The sequence below is a fragment of the Quercus suber genome, unplaced genomic scaffold, assembly GCF_002906115.3.
Source record: "Quercus suber isolate HL8 unplaced genomic scaffold, Cork oak 2.0 scaffold_1080, whole genome shotgun sequence".
Taxonomy (NCBI): Eukaryota; Viridiplantae; Streptophyta; class Magnoliopsida; order Fagales; family Fagaceae; genus Quercus; species Quercus suber.
Genome location: NW_027070486.1, coordinates 63343 through 80048, shown reverse-complemented (window position 1 = coordinate 80048; position 16706 = coordinate 63343). Strand labels below are relative to the sequence as shown.

Below are 16706 nucleotides of genomic sequence, written 5' to 3'. Positions count from 1 at the left end.
CACCAACCACAACCACAAGAAGAAGCCACCACAGAGAAAAAAAACACAAAGAAGCCTCCAAAAACTACCAACAACAACCACATCCACAAAAAACAACCACCACATAATCACCAAGAAGAAAATAAAAAATTTAAAAAAAAAAAAAAAAAAAAAAACACTATATTGAAACCCAGAAACCTACCACTACAAATCTCGCCGATCTAGAAACCCACCACCATAGATCTCACCAATATTGAAACCCACCACGTTGCTCTCCACCGAGCCATTCCACCGAGCCGACCAGCAAACCCATTACCCATGTCAGCAAACCCAATACTAAAATCCACCAACCCACAACCAAAACTGACCCATGATTGAAACTCACTCACGACGGAAATCCACTCACAACGAAACCCCACCCATGACTAAAATCCACCATCCCCCAACACCACCGACCCAGACCCACACCGCCACACAACCCACACCACCGCCGCCGCCACCACTACATCAACGAAACTTTTATGCCATGCCTACCTCTGCCGCTACTACCACCACCACATTGGGTTTTGGGTTTGAGAAAAGAGTGTTTCTGGTTTGAGGAGTAGAGAGGGCAGAACAAAAACAAGGAAGAGAGAAGAGATGGAAGACGGAGAGAGAAAGAGAAGAATAAATTAATATGGAGGGAATAAAATATATTAAAAATTATACCATTTGAGCTACAATGTGATTCTACATTTAGAATCGCACTGTAGCACTTTTTTTCTTTTTTTTTTCTTTTTTTTTTTCTTTTTTTTGCAATAGTTGTAGTTTACAACTTCTAATGGAACGGACAATTTGGGCCTGAATGGTAAAATAGGCTTACATTTGGGATTCCCCCTGTCCGCTGCTGATGCTCTAAGCAGCTATATCCAAGCTATGATACTCAACATTCTTTATGTTGGTATTACAGCAGAAAAAGGGAACTTCCATCCACATTCAAAACGTCAAAACCCTCAAAATGTTGAACGCTTAGTATTTTAATTGATTGATAACAAGCCCCTGGTTTATTTAAAGGGGTTCAACATAATACAACACTATGTTATGCTAAGCTGGTGGGTTATTTACCAGATTCCTAATGATCAGCAATACACTACAATTTAATAGAATATCAAGTTATTTTTCTTCATGGGATTCATCGCAGTGTCGAAGATGGATATGTGGGCAGGGTCTTTCTGGTTCTCCTCTAGTCCAAAGGACCTTGAGATCACCTCGCTTCCTTCCCAATGTTAGGAAGGTCCCTGCAACATACGTATAAATTGATAAGGTAACAGTAACATATTAAGCCATTTTGCAATCTAGCATGTCCATCCATTTGCAATATACTTGCTTACCAAGTGTAAATGGGACAATATAAAGCAGCGCTGGTTGGCCATGTCCATCCATCAAGTTTAATGCCACATAGGTAATGAGAAGACCTNTTTCAAGGTTTTTTTTTTTTTTTTTTTTTTAATTTTTTTTTTGTCTTTATTTATGTTGTTGTGCAAAGATTTCTAATTTAATTGTGCAAGATGGTTTACCTTGTTTATCTTTTTCTAGTAAAAAAAAAAAACAGAAAGATAATAGTCCAAAATATTAATAGTTCTCAAGCAAGATATAAATTATATACAAGAGGTTGTATAGAATATAAAAGAAAGAGAAAAAGATATTGATGTATCTCATAGGTGGAATGCCACTTATCTCCTTTCATATTTAGTAATAAAATACAAATATGTTTTAAATTTATATTATTCTCATCGTTTTCAAAGTTCAAGTGTCCTCTAGAAAAAAATTGAAGAAAATGATTAGAAGTTAGCAGGAGTTGTAAGAAATTTTATTTTTTAATTTCCATGATTAAGATATATTTTTTTGTGGCGTATAATATCCAACAATCGTGAAGAGTTTTAATGCAATTGACTAACATTTTTCTAATATTTGAAGTTTTATATGGACATGCTTTGGTATATTTGATGAAGTGTTAGATTTAATAAGACAAAAATTTGACAAAAATTTGGGAAATATGTCTCTAATTTTTGGAATGGGTATTATTTTTTATCCTTTGTTTGAACTTCAAGAGTTAAGTGTTTTTTTAAGAAACAATATATATGAATGATGTTGAAAAAAATTCAAGAGACCATACAGTCATTCCAAAACATTATAGCACAATTATTTGATTATTATAGAAATGCATATGAAAATTCTAATTTTGGTTCCCAAACACAACAAGCTTCTTTGCTACTTTGCCAAAACACATGTTTAAAAGAAGAAGAGAAAGTGGCTTAACTACATTACAATATTATTTAAATCAACCTATATTTGACAATTGATACCAATGAAAAAGAATCATTTGATTTACTGGGTTGGGGGAAAACACATCATAGTAAGTATCCTTTGCTTATCATGAGTCATGACCTGTGATTTATGATCAAAACTTGTTTCCACTGTATTGTAATGTAGCTTGTTCTGCAGGTGGTAGAATTGTAAATGACAAAAGATGTGGTCTCAATCTCAAGACTATTGAGGCATTCGTGTGCTTAAGGCTCCACTTGAGAGTTTATAAGGGAATGAAATGAAATGAAAAGAGATGATCATAAGAGAATGGAAATGAATGGAATAGAATGGAATGTATTTAATTAAGGGAAATGAATGGAAAAGAATTGAATGGAATGGAATAGAATGGAATGTATTTAAGTAAGGAAAATGAATGGAAAAGAATAGAATGGAATGAAGTAATCTTAATTAGATGTTTTAAAATAAAGGAATGAAAATGAATGAAAATGAATGGAATGTAAGTAATTCTGTTTGGGAGCAACATAGAGGGAATTGAATGAAATCATTTTATGACAATATTACTATTAGACCCCTATTTTAAAATAAATAGTTGAATATATAGGGATATTTTGGGAGTTTTAGTAAAAAAATCATTAAATCTAATTTTATTCCTTCCCATTTCTCCCAATTTCACGGGAAATGAAAATTTGAGATTTTAAGAGAATAGAAATGAATGAGTGTTCCCTCTTACTCATTTCATTCCCTCCCACTTAAACTTCCAAATAAGGAAATAGACTTTCTATTCTCTCCATTAAAACTCCAAAATAAGAGAATGGAAGAATATTCTAAAATTATTCTTTTTATTTATTTCTATTCCATTCCATTCCTTTCTCTCAAGCGAGGCCTAAAGAATTGGAACTTGACAAATACAAAAGGACATGAAGCAATACGAGAAGTGGAGTTAGTGGAGGCATTTGAGCCGTTGAAGTTAGAGAGGCCTGAGTGAATACTAGACAGTCCACAACATGAACAAGTCCACCAATGTAATTAGCTGTAATATATACACACACACATCAATGTACTTATTTGTTCCTATCAATAAAAGTTAATCAATAGGTTTTTTTTTTAATACTCCCTCCGTCCCAAATTTTTTGTCCTGTTTAAAAAGTTAAACTTTTTAAGGGAACATCATTTATTGTCTTGTCTACTTTTTAAAAATGTATAAGTTTCCAAAATTATCATTAAAAAAATTTATTAAAAAATTGAATTAATAAATTAATAAGGGTATAATAGGAACATTAATAAATTAATGACTTTTATTTTTAGAAATAGGACAATATTTTGGAACATCTCAAAATGGAATAGAGGACAAAAAAAATGAAACAGAGGGAGTAGTTCAAATTGATCATTTGCGTTTTATGACATATAATATAATAGTTTTTCAATTAAAATTTATAAGCCCAATAAAGGCCTATTAAAAACCCATTTGGCTGAGCTCGATATCCTAGCCTACTAAAGACCAAATGGGCATTGCCCATGGGCTGGGCTTTTCCCTTTCAACTTGATCAGTGGTCTGGTCAACAACCCCCTAAGCCCATGGTCTAAGTAAAAATGGGCCGGACTGGCCCATTGTGGACACTTAGGTGGAAAAGGCATTAAGGCAATCTCGGTGGGTGGCCAATCTTGGGCTTGGGTATGGGTGGGGCAGAGTTAGCAGATGGTTAAGATGGTTGATTTGGGCCCTGGGGTATCAGATCCGTTGAATGATATCTTGATATCCAGAGTAGATAAATAATATTTATATAAAATAGTATAAAAAAAAAAAAAAAAATGTAATAGGACTATATAAACTTGGGATGACTGTTGCAAGAACCCAAATTTCCTTATTTTCTTGCATCTTCTAGGTCAGAGAGAATTTTGAGCATTCAAAAGAGAGAGGAACAAAAGAAAATCAGAACTCCAAGCAAGCACAAGGTCTTTCTATAAATGAAGAAGGTAATGGCAGTTTCTTATCTTCTTATACTGGTTCCAATTCTCTTAAAATTAACCAAATTTATTACTCAAATCAATATCTTTTTGAATGAATTATTATGACTAGAACTCCAAAAATACTAGGCAATTCAAAGAATTTGATTAAAGCTGTCAAATCAGGAAAATGAACATGCTGACTATATCCAGAAAAACAGAAAACCATCCAAGGATTGGCAGCACTGGTAAAAATAAAACTCTTGCAAGCTCAAGCAATTGTAAGAACAAAACTCTTGCAAAGATGAAAAGGAGCTTTAACCTAAGAGAGAAAGCTATTAGCAGTCCTGGTAAAAGGATGTCACCAAATCCTATGATGCTGTAACCACCCCATGGATCAAATATGCGTGGGATCTTTAGTAGCATCGGGATACCATCCTCTCCACTTTTATCACCACGAGCTACCTGTTGAAAAGATATAAATGATTGGATGTACTCTTCAGCATTTGAAACCTCAAGTAGTCTAAACCATTGTCATGATCTATCATAAAGAGTAACACTATATTGATTACTTACCACAATCATCACACTTTCACTGAAAAACTTCGTAGAAATAAAACCCAAAAGATATCATATAAGAAGGCACAACTGAGAAGAACTGTACCCACCTGATAACAAATTATTCAGAATCATGTCAGAAGAATAGTCATTCAATCGCCAGGCATAGTGGCATATTCTGTTTTTCATATATATATATATATATATATATATTCTATATAAAACTCTTGACATGAAGTAAAACTAATGAATAACAAAACTTACAAAATATTAATTGTAAAGGATTAACTAATATTATAATACACTTCTAGAACTGCACATATCTAAAATTAAGCAATTATGAAACTTTGAATATGACACAAAACAAAAATACAACATAAGCCATGGCTTTGAACTTAGCTTTGGCCACCATTAAACCCATTTGATCAATCCAATCCTGTTAAACCAGCTCGTGCACCATATATGAAAATCAAAGGTAGGAAAAGAAAGTTATATATAAAGATTGATAATGAGAAATAATGTGCAAAACAGAAATGAATTCACTATATCCTTTTCCCAACTTCAGCCACCTAGGTAACAGGTACAGCAGCTCTCAAACTTAATAACCTTACTTTTGTCACTGTGCTCTGTTACGCAAAATTTCAAGTGTTTCATGACATACAGCAGCACAGAAGCTAAGTGCTCAACTGCTTTTGTCAGTATCACATGCTTTTTTATTTTTTAAGTATCACATGTGACACATAATAAATCCAACCCTAGTGTTCTGTTAGCTGGCTTGTATTGTAGCTAAACTTGAAATAAAGCTTGTTCAGTATAGAGATGAGCTCAGTTGAGCTGGCAGACAAAATACCTTAAGCTGTTCAAAAGCAGTTTTCTTGCTTGCCCACTTTAGCTATTAGCATCATGCACAAAAACTACAACAACATAAAGGATTAAGGAACATAATTAAGATTATTTCTTTCTCTAGAAGCTTTGCTTGGGTATTACATTGTTTAATCTTCAACAGGAAGCCGCCTTATCTATTTCATATTTCAAAAAACCCTACTATATCAAAATATCTCTAATAGATCTTTCCAATCTCTGGATACCTTACCTTTTTCAGTAACTTTCAAGCATCACATGTAAAGCGTGAAGCTAGGGTTGTTATTCAAGCTGACAAAACTGGCCAGAACTGACCACAACCGACCGCCAAAGGCATCAGCCATGGTGGTTGAAATAGAAAAGGGAAACACTGATGGGGCTGGCCTGGCATGCAGATTTTAAAGCTATCCAAAACCACACTAACCGACCCTATATATATATATATATATATAAAGTAATAGCAGCACAAAACAACATTGTTTTGGAGGCTGATAACCAAGAAATCATCCTCTTCTCAAAATCTCCTCTCTCTCTTCTCTCTCTCTCTCTCTCTCTGTGAAATTTCCCTGAAAACTACAGGTTTTGTTATTTTGCAGGTGATATTTCACTGAAAACTAACAATATCCCTCGATTTCCCTCTAGAGTTGAGGTCTCCTTTTTTTCCCCCTCCCTTCCAGAAGTGAATGACAAGATTTTGTTTGAGGTTTCTGATTTTTTATTTTTTAATGATTAGTTTTGTTTGGGGTTTCTGGTTTTTTTTTTTTTTTTTTTTTTTAATGATTAGTTTTGTTTGGGGTTACTGAATACTTGTAACAAATTCATTAATTGACTTTGTTTGGGGCTACTGCTATTAAGAAATGCATACATTCAACTTCAAAAGTTTGAAATGAGTTTTGAATTGGAAATATAGAGAAATGTGTACTGATCTAGCCAACTGCACCACATGGAAAACCTCCCTATGATGTGGCTGGTCCAGCCCATTCCACAGTGCGGTGCAGTTTGCAAATTTGGGACACCAGCCAAAAATAGGCAAAAAAAACTGACTGATTGCACAGATTGACACTTCTGTGTGTAGCAGCTATATTACTTAAATTTGTAAACTAAATCACCATTACACTCATGATAATTATATACAATGCCATAAAAGATTTCAGCCACAAGCAACTCTCCAAGTAACCGTAAGAGCCGAACATATTTAAAAATTTCAACATGCTCTCAAGTGTGCCAAACTTGAGCCTCTCCCTATTCAAATTTCTGTAGAAGTTTGAAATTGATAAATTTGGATTTACACATAAACAATCACATCTTTCATATTAATTAAATACATCAAAATGCTTGATGCCAGCTGACCTTCGCATTTACATTTTTGGCATCATAAAACGTTTAGGGGAAATTTCATAAAAAGGCCCAATGTTTATACCATATTTCAGATTAGATCCCAAGTTTTTAATTTCGTCAATTAAAGCCCTAGACTTATGAAATTGTTTCAATTTGAAGCCACTGTCCATCTATATTATTCATGTCAGTTATTCTAGGCAGTAACGGAACACAGAGAAAATGGAAATCATTGACTAAATCCTGTATTTCACCTCAGGCTTATTTCTAAATCAATTTGGTGGCCACTGAACAGTAAGTGAAAAAGTTATTGCCAGAGAGAATTTACAGAGATGGACAGAGAGAAGCTCTCTCTGTCTCTCTCTTTCTCTCCACCTTCTGTTCAAAGGCTACCAAATTGATTTAGAAACAAGCCCTAGGTCAAATACATAATTTAATCAATCGTTTCCAACTTCTCTCTGTTCCATTCCTATCTAGAATAAAAGAAATGACTAAGAAAGATGAAGAGAGGCTTCAAATTGAAACATTTTTTACTATTTAGGATTTTAATTTTGTCTATTAAAATCCTGGGACTAATCTGAAATAGGGTATAAACCTTAAGCCTTTTTATGTAATTCTCCCAAACATTTATCAATGAATATCTATAAAAATAAAAACAAAATAAAATGAAACAAAAATAAAAACCATAAATTTTTAGTTCAGCTTAACTGCTTCATAGAATTGATAATGTTGCACACTAATGATTATAAATTTTTTTTTTTTTAATTATATTTTTTATAAATATAGCCTAGTGTAGAGTCATTCCCTTCCAATAAAACAAAAAAGTTTGAATCATTACCTTGAGATTGGGTACATGGACAATTTGAAGAACAGTAATAATCAACGCAATTCCCTGATTGAAGAAAAAGGAAAAGATAAGCAAGTATTAGTTGAATTCCATCCTATAAGTACTTGCATTTTCCTAAGAATCAATCAGATAACTTGGAATAGGTCTCATGCCCCATGTTTAAGATCTGTTTAAATTTTCAATCATTAGCATCTCATCTATATATATATATATGAAATTACTATAGAAGAAAGCAGACGAAAATTCAATAGAGCATTACTTGACAAGCAATACCAATCCTATAGATTGGGTGAACTCTTTTGGCTCATGGCAATAATGCGAACTAAATTATGCAGGTGTACCATCAACAGTGAATAGACAATGATTACTCAGTAATATTTAGAGATCCTAATGTATACTGGCCAATAGTCTGTTGTTGCTAGTACTAATACTTTTAATCATAAAAAAGAAAAGGAAAAGGAAAAACAGCATATAGTGAAGTTTAAACTTACAAGTATATCTTGACCTATCCAGGCGAAGGAGACATCTCGTTTAACTGCCCAAACAACAGCAAATGCTATGCATAATGGAGAAACCGCCAAAGTTAGGAATGAAACAGCTCCAAAGAAAGGTACTTTCACATATGATTCTGCAGTACGTTTGAACCACCTGCACAAGCATGCGTAGATTTAGTTCCATCCCTTTTAATAGTTAAGAAACAAAATCTTTCACCTATATGGGCACAAGTAAACTAGTAAGAAATGATATACAAACACATGCAAAAGCACAAAGGCCAACTGAGTTTTTTTCTTTTTTTGGGGGAGGGGGGGGGGGCAAAGCTAGAAAATTTTCTACCGCATTTTCTCTGAGTCAAGATTTCAAAAGCTTGAATACTTGTGATTTTTCATATATTTAGAAGATTTTTAAATGGTCATAATTTCTACATTCAGAGCAAAGGGGCATCATTTTTGCCAGAATATTAAAGCGTTTATGATTATGTACTGTAACAGTATTCAGGGAAGGAGAACATGATATTGTAGACATTTCCAATTTGGGGATTTTCAATCATGGAAACTTATAGTGGGTTCCAATTAGTTCAAATGGTAAGTCTCTTATCATTGAACAAGAGACCTGGGGGTTCAAAGTTCAAACCCTGCCTACACTAGAAAACAATTGGTGTCTTGACCTGATGACAAAAAGCAATCATCATGGAGTATACACCATAGGTTGAATTTCTATCCTATCTAGCCCAAAAAAAAAATCATAGCAACCTACTAACAGATGCCAATACCTAATCTGAGCCACCTAGGCAAAGATGCAAAAATTGTTACCATCAGGCAGCAAGTGCCTATGTGGCTGGTTAGTTTCTCAAATACAGATTTGTTTAACATGCTGAAAGCCTTTTGACTCATTTCTCAGTAAGAGATATTATTTGTACCTTGACAATAAAGCCACCAAGCAAGTTTGCAAGCCCTGCATATACAAGGAACTACATAGTTAGAATTGACCAAGAAATAGAAGAAAATAAAAAGGTAAACTAAGAAAAGGATAACACAACAAAGACAAACTAAAATATGTTCAGGTTCCGGTACTATAATCACAACATGGTGAACCTTTAACTCAAGGTGCATATTACATGCGCATGTGCACATGCGTATGTCTGCAATTCTTTTGTGGTGCTTGAATTAAAAGAAAATGCAGATATATGCATATATACAAGTATTTACATGAGCATGCTGGCAAATATGATCATTATGAAGTAGGGAGATATTATACCTCTACACCACCAATGCAGAAAAGAACCACCAAAAGCTCAAGGAACCAGTATGACATGAGTTTGTATAGTACAACCAAGAAACATGAAGCAATAACAACAAACAGGACAGCAGATGTTGTGTTAATGTCTACAACACCAGTATTGCCCATGGCTTCAGCAATCGGGATTTCATCTGCTGCATCCTACAAGAACAAGATAATTTTGTAACTCAGACGGCATTTATAGCTGCAAAGAGAAGAACACTAGTTTAGGAAGGATAAACATATTTATCTAAGAACAACAATTGATGACCTTAAGTAGCTTGTCCTGTTCAATAGCTGCTTCTCTAGCACTCCATGCAGACCAATAAGATGCACACAAGATAGTACCGACTGCCATCAACCACAAAAATACTTCCGCTATGTCGACTATTGGTCGGCGTGGAGAGTATAGCTGCACAGACACTGTATAAAAGTAACAGTGGGATAATTATATTTGCCTGAAAAGATGGTGCACATTTACTCACTCAAGAGAGATGACTAAATACATGATCACTTTTTGAAGTAACAAAAAAGCTATGATGAACAATAGATCACTTGTAGAAAACAGGTTTTAGTTTTGCTTTGTAGTTATGTAGAACATGGAAATGCTTACCTGATGAACTATTCTTTAGCATTTTTTCCAAGCTTACACCAGCATCCTGCGGAAGCATTACAGCAGGAATCTTTATATCTAGATCAGTTTCATCTTTTTCACAAACCATCTTGTAAAGTTCTGCAGGAAGAAAAAAACAAGCTCAATACCAAGTTAGTAATAGTAACAGTATTGACCTTTAGCTTTGTATCACCTCTCTCCCTGCTGCTTCAGTATCTAATTTTGGACCAGTATCTATATATCTCACCCTATCATAGACTTTTTTTTTTTTGATAAGTAATAAGAATAAAACCTTTTTCCCCTATCACAGATTATCAATAGAAGAACATTATGCATGTTCATGAAAATGGGATCATAATATAAATAACAATTTTCACAGTAGTATAAAACATTTATTTGGTGTGCCCCTTACACAGCTTCAATTGTGTTAATACACACATCAAAAGGCAAAAACAGATATGTAGATTACCTTTCTGGTTATTTATAATGAGTACAGCTGAAGCACCAGCAGCTTCTGCAGCATTTGTCTTGGTTGTGAATTTGCAGTTGCCTCTTTCCACCATTAAAACATCTCCAGCAACCTAACACAATCGAAATCACAGTACCACAAACATTAATATCAACAAATACATTTTTCCCAATCAGCATGGTTATGTTTAGATGTCTAGAATGTATGGAATGGAAAAAAAGAAAAACCTTATTCTTTGGCGTAGTACAACAATCTAGAGGGTCCGAAAGTTTAAGGAGAGTTTGGTTTGCATTTTTCTCCTTTGACACGATGGTAGTGCCAAACCTAGCACCCACACCAACAAATTCAGCGCTCTCTATGCCATCAACCCAAGTTTGAATTTTTACCTGACACAAAGCCACATTCGTTTAATGTATGAGAAAATAGGCCAAACCACAAAAAGAAGGTATAATACATCAAGCCATTACTAAATGAGCTTCCCATTATAGCTTCCCCAAAGCAGATACATTTTATGTCAATCTAGAAAGCAAAAAGGATATAAAGATATGGAGAAGGCACTCAATTATGACCCAAAAAAAGTATTAACAAATTTTGTCATAATTCTCACTTCCACTTCATAAAATTTTTTTTTTTTTTTTTTTTTTTTTTTTTTGATAAGTAAAAAGAGAGGGGTGCAACACGAGGACTTCCCAGGAGGCACTTCCACTTCATAAGATTCACACAGCTAAATTACCTGAACAGCATTATTGTCGTACCAATTCAAAAGCTTAATACCCACTATAAGATAATTACAAGCCAACAACCCCCAAAAACATCACTGACTGCAAAATGCATAGATTAAAAAAAATTATTTTAAACATTAAAAAATAAATAAAAAGAAGAAGAAGAAGAAGCCCACATCCAACCTAATGAAGAGGAAAATAACAGGAAAGATTAGAATCAGCACAAATTTCAGAGGCATATATGTAGAAATGAGAAATCTACTTTTACTAACTAAATTAAACTATAAATAGGTCCATACTCCATACTAATTCGAGTCTTAGATGTAATAGAGGAAAAAAGGAAACCAAAAAACAAAACAAAAAACAAAAATTGTAAGCTCAGCATCATCTGCATATGGACAAACTATTAGCTCCAAATTAAACAACAACAAAAAATTATTTACTAATTACTATAATTATATTCTTCCATATCATTAACCCATAAAACACAAAACCCAGAAAAAAAAAAAAAAAAAAAAAAAAAAAAAAAGAAAGACAAATTGAGCAAGACCCAGCTGATAAATCACTGAAATAAGAAATGGGTATCTAAGAAAAAAGCAAAAGCAGCAGTAGATTTACCAGAACGAAGTCGTTGGCACAGCCAGGCTTCTTGGGAGCCGTATCGTCACCATGAACTATGTCCCCAGCTCTGACAGTACAAACATGACAGACCAATGAAATCACAGCTAAAACCCAGCTTAGCCTCCGTGAATCCATGTATTCTCTATCTCCTCCACCAGATTTAGCAGCCCTTTTGCTTTTGGGTCCTCTTCCTCTGCATCACAAGCTCAAAAGCACAACCGACAAACAAAATCACAGGGATAGAGAGGAAGAGAAGGGTCTCGTAGGTTTGGTTTTTCTTTTTATATATTTTATTGGTAGTCACAACAAAAAATACTTTGTATGTTTCAAAGCAAACGCTTTCTTGGATCTACTGGGATTTGTATAGTAATTTCGTACTGTTGCCACTAATTACGGTCACCGAATACGAGATTAACTATTTCTCGATTAGATTCTCAAAAAAAAAAAAAAAAAACTATTTCTCTTTCTCAAAATAAAAATAAAACGAGATTAACTTAAAGCGCCATCGTTTTGAAGGGTTCAGATGGTTTTTTTTTTTAATAATATTTTTTTTTCCATTTTTTTATTGATTTATTAGCATATGTTAAGTATTGAGTTTTGACTCTCCGTACTTCCGGATGGTTGAATACCGCGGGAAAATTACGGTTAAAGTCTCAAAATATATAATTTTTTTTTTCTCTTTCTTTATTTTTACGTTTCTTTATTTTTTTTTTCTAACCTCACCTCTCGTTTTTGACATTTTCAACTTGAGAAATACAAGGTTTTTTTTTTTTTTTCCAATCTTTTCTCAAGACTTGATAAGATGGTAAGTTGTTAACGTATGATTAAAGCAATACCATTTTTCCTTTGAGGTATCATTGATGTCACTTTTATAGCACAATTTTTTTTTTTTTTATGATACTTCTATTTCTATAGCACACTAATCACAATAAGTTATGTCAAAAATTATAATATATATATATAAATAAATAAATTATTTGTCACTTGCTTAAATAGTTTCACGTTGTAATATCACATTAACTTTTTTTGTAAGATTATAAGCCTTTTATAATAACTTTAGTACTTCCATTTTTGAAAAGTCACTGCTCATTTATATTTAAGTTTATGTTAAAAGATAATAGTAACAAAATTCAATATCTAATACTTTGTATATATGGGATAGAAAAAATAATGAAATTCAAAATCTAATATCCAATTTGGGAAATATGATGACCGTATCTTTTAGAAATGAGCCATTGATACCTTGGTGGGGTTGGATTAGCTATGGCCCGATGCTTAGCAGGTAGGATGTTACTATGGTCATAATTAAGTAGGGAGAGATAAAGTTGACCCAATACAATTTGAGGCCTAAGGCAACAACCTTAAATGGATTTTTTTTTAATATTTAAATATCACTTAAATGGTTTTAATTCATGTTCTACATTACAAATTTTTATTTAAAATCTATTATTCATAGTTTTTAATATGACTATTCATATATCACACACACACACACACACACACATATATATTATATTTAAGTGAAAATTGAGAAAAAAAATTAAATCAATAATCCAATTTAGATTAGAATTAATCTTCAATTTTGTGCTAAGTGTCTTTTTAATTGTCCTAATGTGATGCCAAGTGTCTTTATATTTCAAATGGGCTTCAATTGGTGCCAAGTGTCATTCCCTCTCTCATTTTGTGTCAAATGACTTTATTTGTAAAAGTATACCTTATTCTAAAAATTGGTTGTTTATATTTTGTTGCAAAATGCACACATGAAATAAATTAAGTTAAGAAGTAACAAAAATATATATTTTTTAAAATAAAAAAATGAGCAATTTGCATGTTTTATCAAATAATTTTCTTACAAGGTTTTTTTAAGAGTTCAACAAAATATAAAAAAAAAAATGTTCATTAATAGTATTTAACTTTTGTAAGAATTTAAATATGCATTTAATTATGTTTATTTTTAAATGTATCTATACATATGCATAAAACTATAAGCTAGTTCACTTACTAGCGAATAGATTGAATTTCTATCAATCACAACTTTTTAGAACTTCTTATGAGTGGAGGGGAAAACATACAATTCACATATTTTTAAATAAAATAAAATAAAAATTTATTCCCTCACATTTAGAGGCCTTTACATAGTAGACTCCTTAAGTCATGGCCTAAGTGGCTTCAATTAAGGTCAATTCTAAGTAGGGAAGCTACCTTCGGACATTCCCTTTTATTCTATTTTGTGTATATATATATAACTACTAGAAAATGGTTACATTATCATCCATCTTATTGAGTGATGAAATGGAAAATAATGAAGTACTTTGTCGTCAAAGATGGTTTTAATTTTCTTTCTATTTATTTATTGCTTATATTTTTAGACAATAACAATATTTTCAACACTCATCCATAAGTAAATTTATTCTCCAAATATGTATGAATATAAAAATACAATATATCAACCAAGAACCTTGTAACCTAACTAACATCTCATAATGTTTAAGGTTCAAATCCTCAACTTCCCAACTATCAAATTATCATATATATATATATATATATAGACACACAATGGGTGGAGTGAAATTTACTTCAGAGAAGACAACTTTTTTTTTTTTTTTTTAAGAATTCATAGAAGACAACTCACAGAAAGGCAAAGAACCGGTGAAATGTCTTATCCTACTTTCAACATACCTTTCAACTTGAAGACAAAAATCATCCTGGTCAAAAAATTCACCTCCCAAAAGTAGGAAGGGTGGCTTTTGATTTTCCTTGTTATTTTTCAACAACAATAATCACATGTAGATACAGAAAGACTAGCTATAAAGGATGAATATGATGGATGAATTAAAGCTAAAGGAATGTACATGAGCATGCCTCCTATCTCAAAACCTACTAGTTTTGTCTTGAATTATGCTAGTCTCGAACCCCACTTACCCCAAAAAAAAGTACATTATGTTTTCTATAAATGCAACCTCTCACTGACAATGTTTCACTACACATCGAAAGATATGGTACAAGCTTATTAATGGAAATTTGAAGCTTTTTGATGCGAGGCACTACAAGATATAGCAAAAGATGATGTGTGTTTCAATTTTGAAACAAAAATAAAATAAAATGTTTGTAAATGTTATTTTTATTTTTTTATTTTTTTTGGGCCATGATTGAAGTCCTCGACATAGAACGTTCGAGACGGAACATTGTGTTGTTGTTGTTAGACCAAAGCATGTGACTATGACTCGGTGAGTACAAACAAATTCATTAATCACACTGCTTCTTCACCCCCCCCCCCCCCCAAAAAAAAAAAAAAAAGCATTTAGTAAGAACACACCAAAATTCAGATAGTTTTCATATGATACAGTTTCCAATCAAACTGTAATTATAGTTTAACTCTGTATAAATTTATTATGGCTAAATTTGCATCTTTTCACAATTCTGATATTTTTGAAAGAATGATGCCATTCTGTTCTGTCTAATGAAGTTTTGTTTTATTTAAAAAAAAAAAAAAAAAAAAAACTGAGCTATAGTTTATTAGTAATTTAGCGTGGAGGTTGCACTTGGATTTTTTTATATTCCATTATATTAACCTTGTTTATTCTTTTTCCTAAAGTTGTTCTATACTACTTTCTTTTTTCAAAATGCCCTAATACATACCTCCATTTCTGAAAAGAAAATTATCTTTGAATGACCAATTTGGGTGGCAGGAAATAAGCTAATAGACTCCAATAATACATCAAGAATTCTTTTGAGTTATGCCAATAGGAGAAAAAAGAAAGAAGAAAATTCGAATAATACCACTTGTTTTTAAAGAGAATTTTATCTACAATAATCGATACTCAAATGACTCGCATAATCACATCTAGCTCATTTTCTAATAAAAACTGACAGTGGTATATATCTAAAGGATTTAACTCTTAAATACATTGTACAGGCTTTAAAAATACTCGGTATTTAAAAAAAAAATTTTTAAAATCTCATTTTCTAATAATTAATCCTTTTCCTGGGACATATAATCCTACTCACTACTCAGTACCAAATGTCAAACCACTTGGTGACTATAAATGATTAAAAATATTTGTACTATCATGACCCTCTGTACATGGTACTGTGTCTAAACTCATAATGGCCAATAATGCATTGGTATAAAGTTTAAACAATTTAAAAAACCATCCAGACACATTATTGAAAACTGGTTTAGGAGTATCCATCACCATGAGGCATTAGCAGTTAGCCTTAAGCAGATAAGGGTTATGATATTTTATTTGATGTTGACTTTTGATAGTGCTTGTCTCTAGGAACTTCCAAAAGCTTATCTTAGTTTAATTCAGGTTAAGGTCCATAAGTTAGTATTGAAGCAGCAATTAAAATGTAAAACAGACTTGAGTCCAAATAAATCTACAGTTGCATTAGGAGTTAGGACACGCGCTCAAATTGCAGATAAATTATATTGTGAGTTAGAATGGACCAGAAAATCTGTCTGAACTTAATACAATTCTTTATGTATTATACCTTATATTTTCCAATTAAATTCAATGACTTACTGGTCGATGCAACACAACCATGTGATTTATTGGTTTATTCATTGATCTATCCAAAAAAAAAAAAAAGGTTTATTCATTGATGAATCTTCTTGTGTGTAGTTAGAGCTTTAAAGATCATATAGTTGAATTTAAATTTAATTAAATTTCA

The 16706-nt window shown here is 32.5% G+C and overlaps 1 protein-coding gene across 1 annotated transcript; it reads right to left on the bottom strand.

Annotated features, from left to right (window-relative positions):
- Window positions 1–977: 977 nt before the first annotated feature.
- Window positions 978–12343, bottom strand: LOC112035247 (signal peptide peptidase-like 2). The gene is given in 15 exon segments (XM_065769208.1): window positions 978–1256; window positions 1350–1433; window positions 3775–3806; window positions 4520–4695; window positions 4807–4850; window positions 4853–4898; window positions 7823–7876; window positions 8323–8479; window positions 9249–9283; window positions 9587–9769; window positions 9879–10030; window positions 10221–10340; window positions 10690–10801; window positions 10917–11075; window positions 12030–12343. Coding segments are annotated over 15 exon segments (1617 nt in total). The 5' UTR covers window positions 12168–12343; the 3' UTR covers window positions 978–1131.
- Between the last annotated feature and the right edge of the window lie 4363 nt (window positions 12344–16706).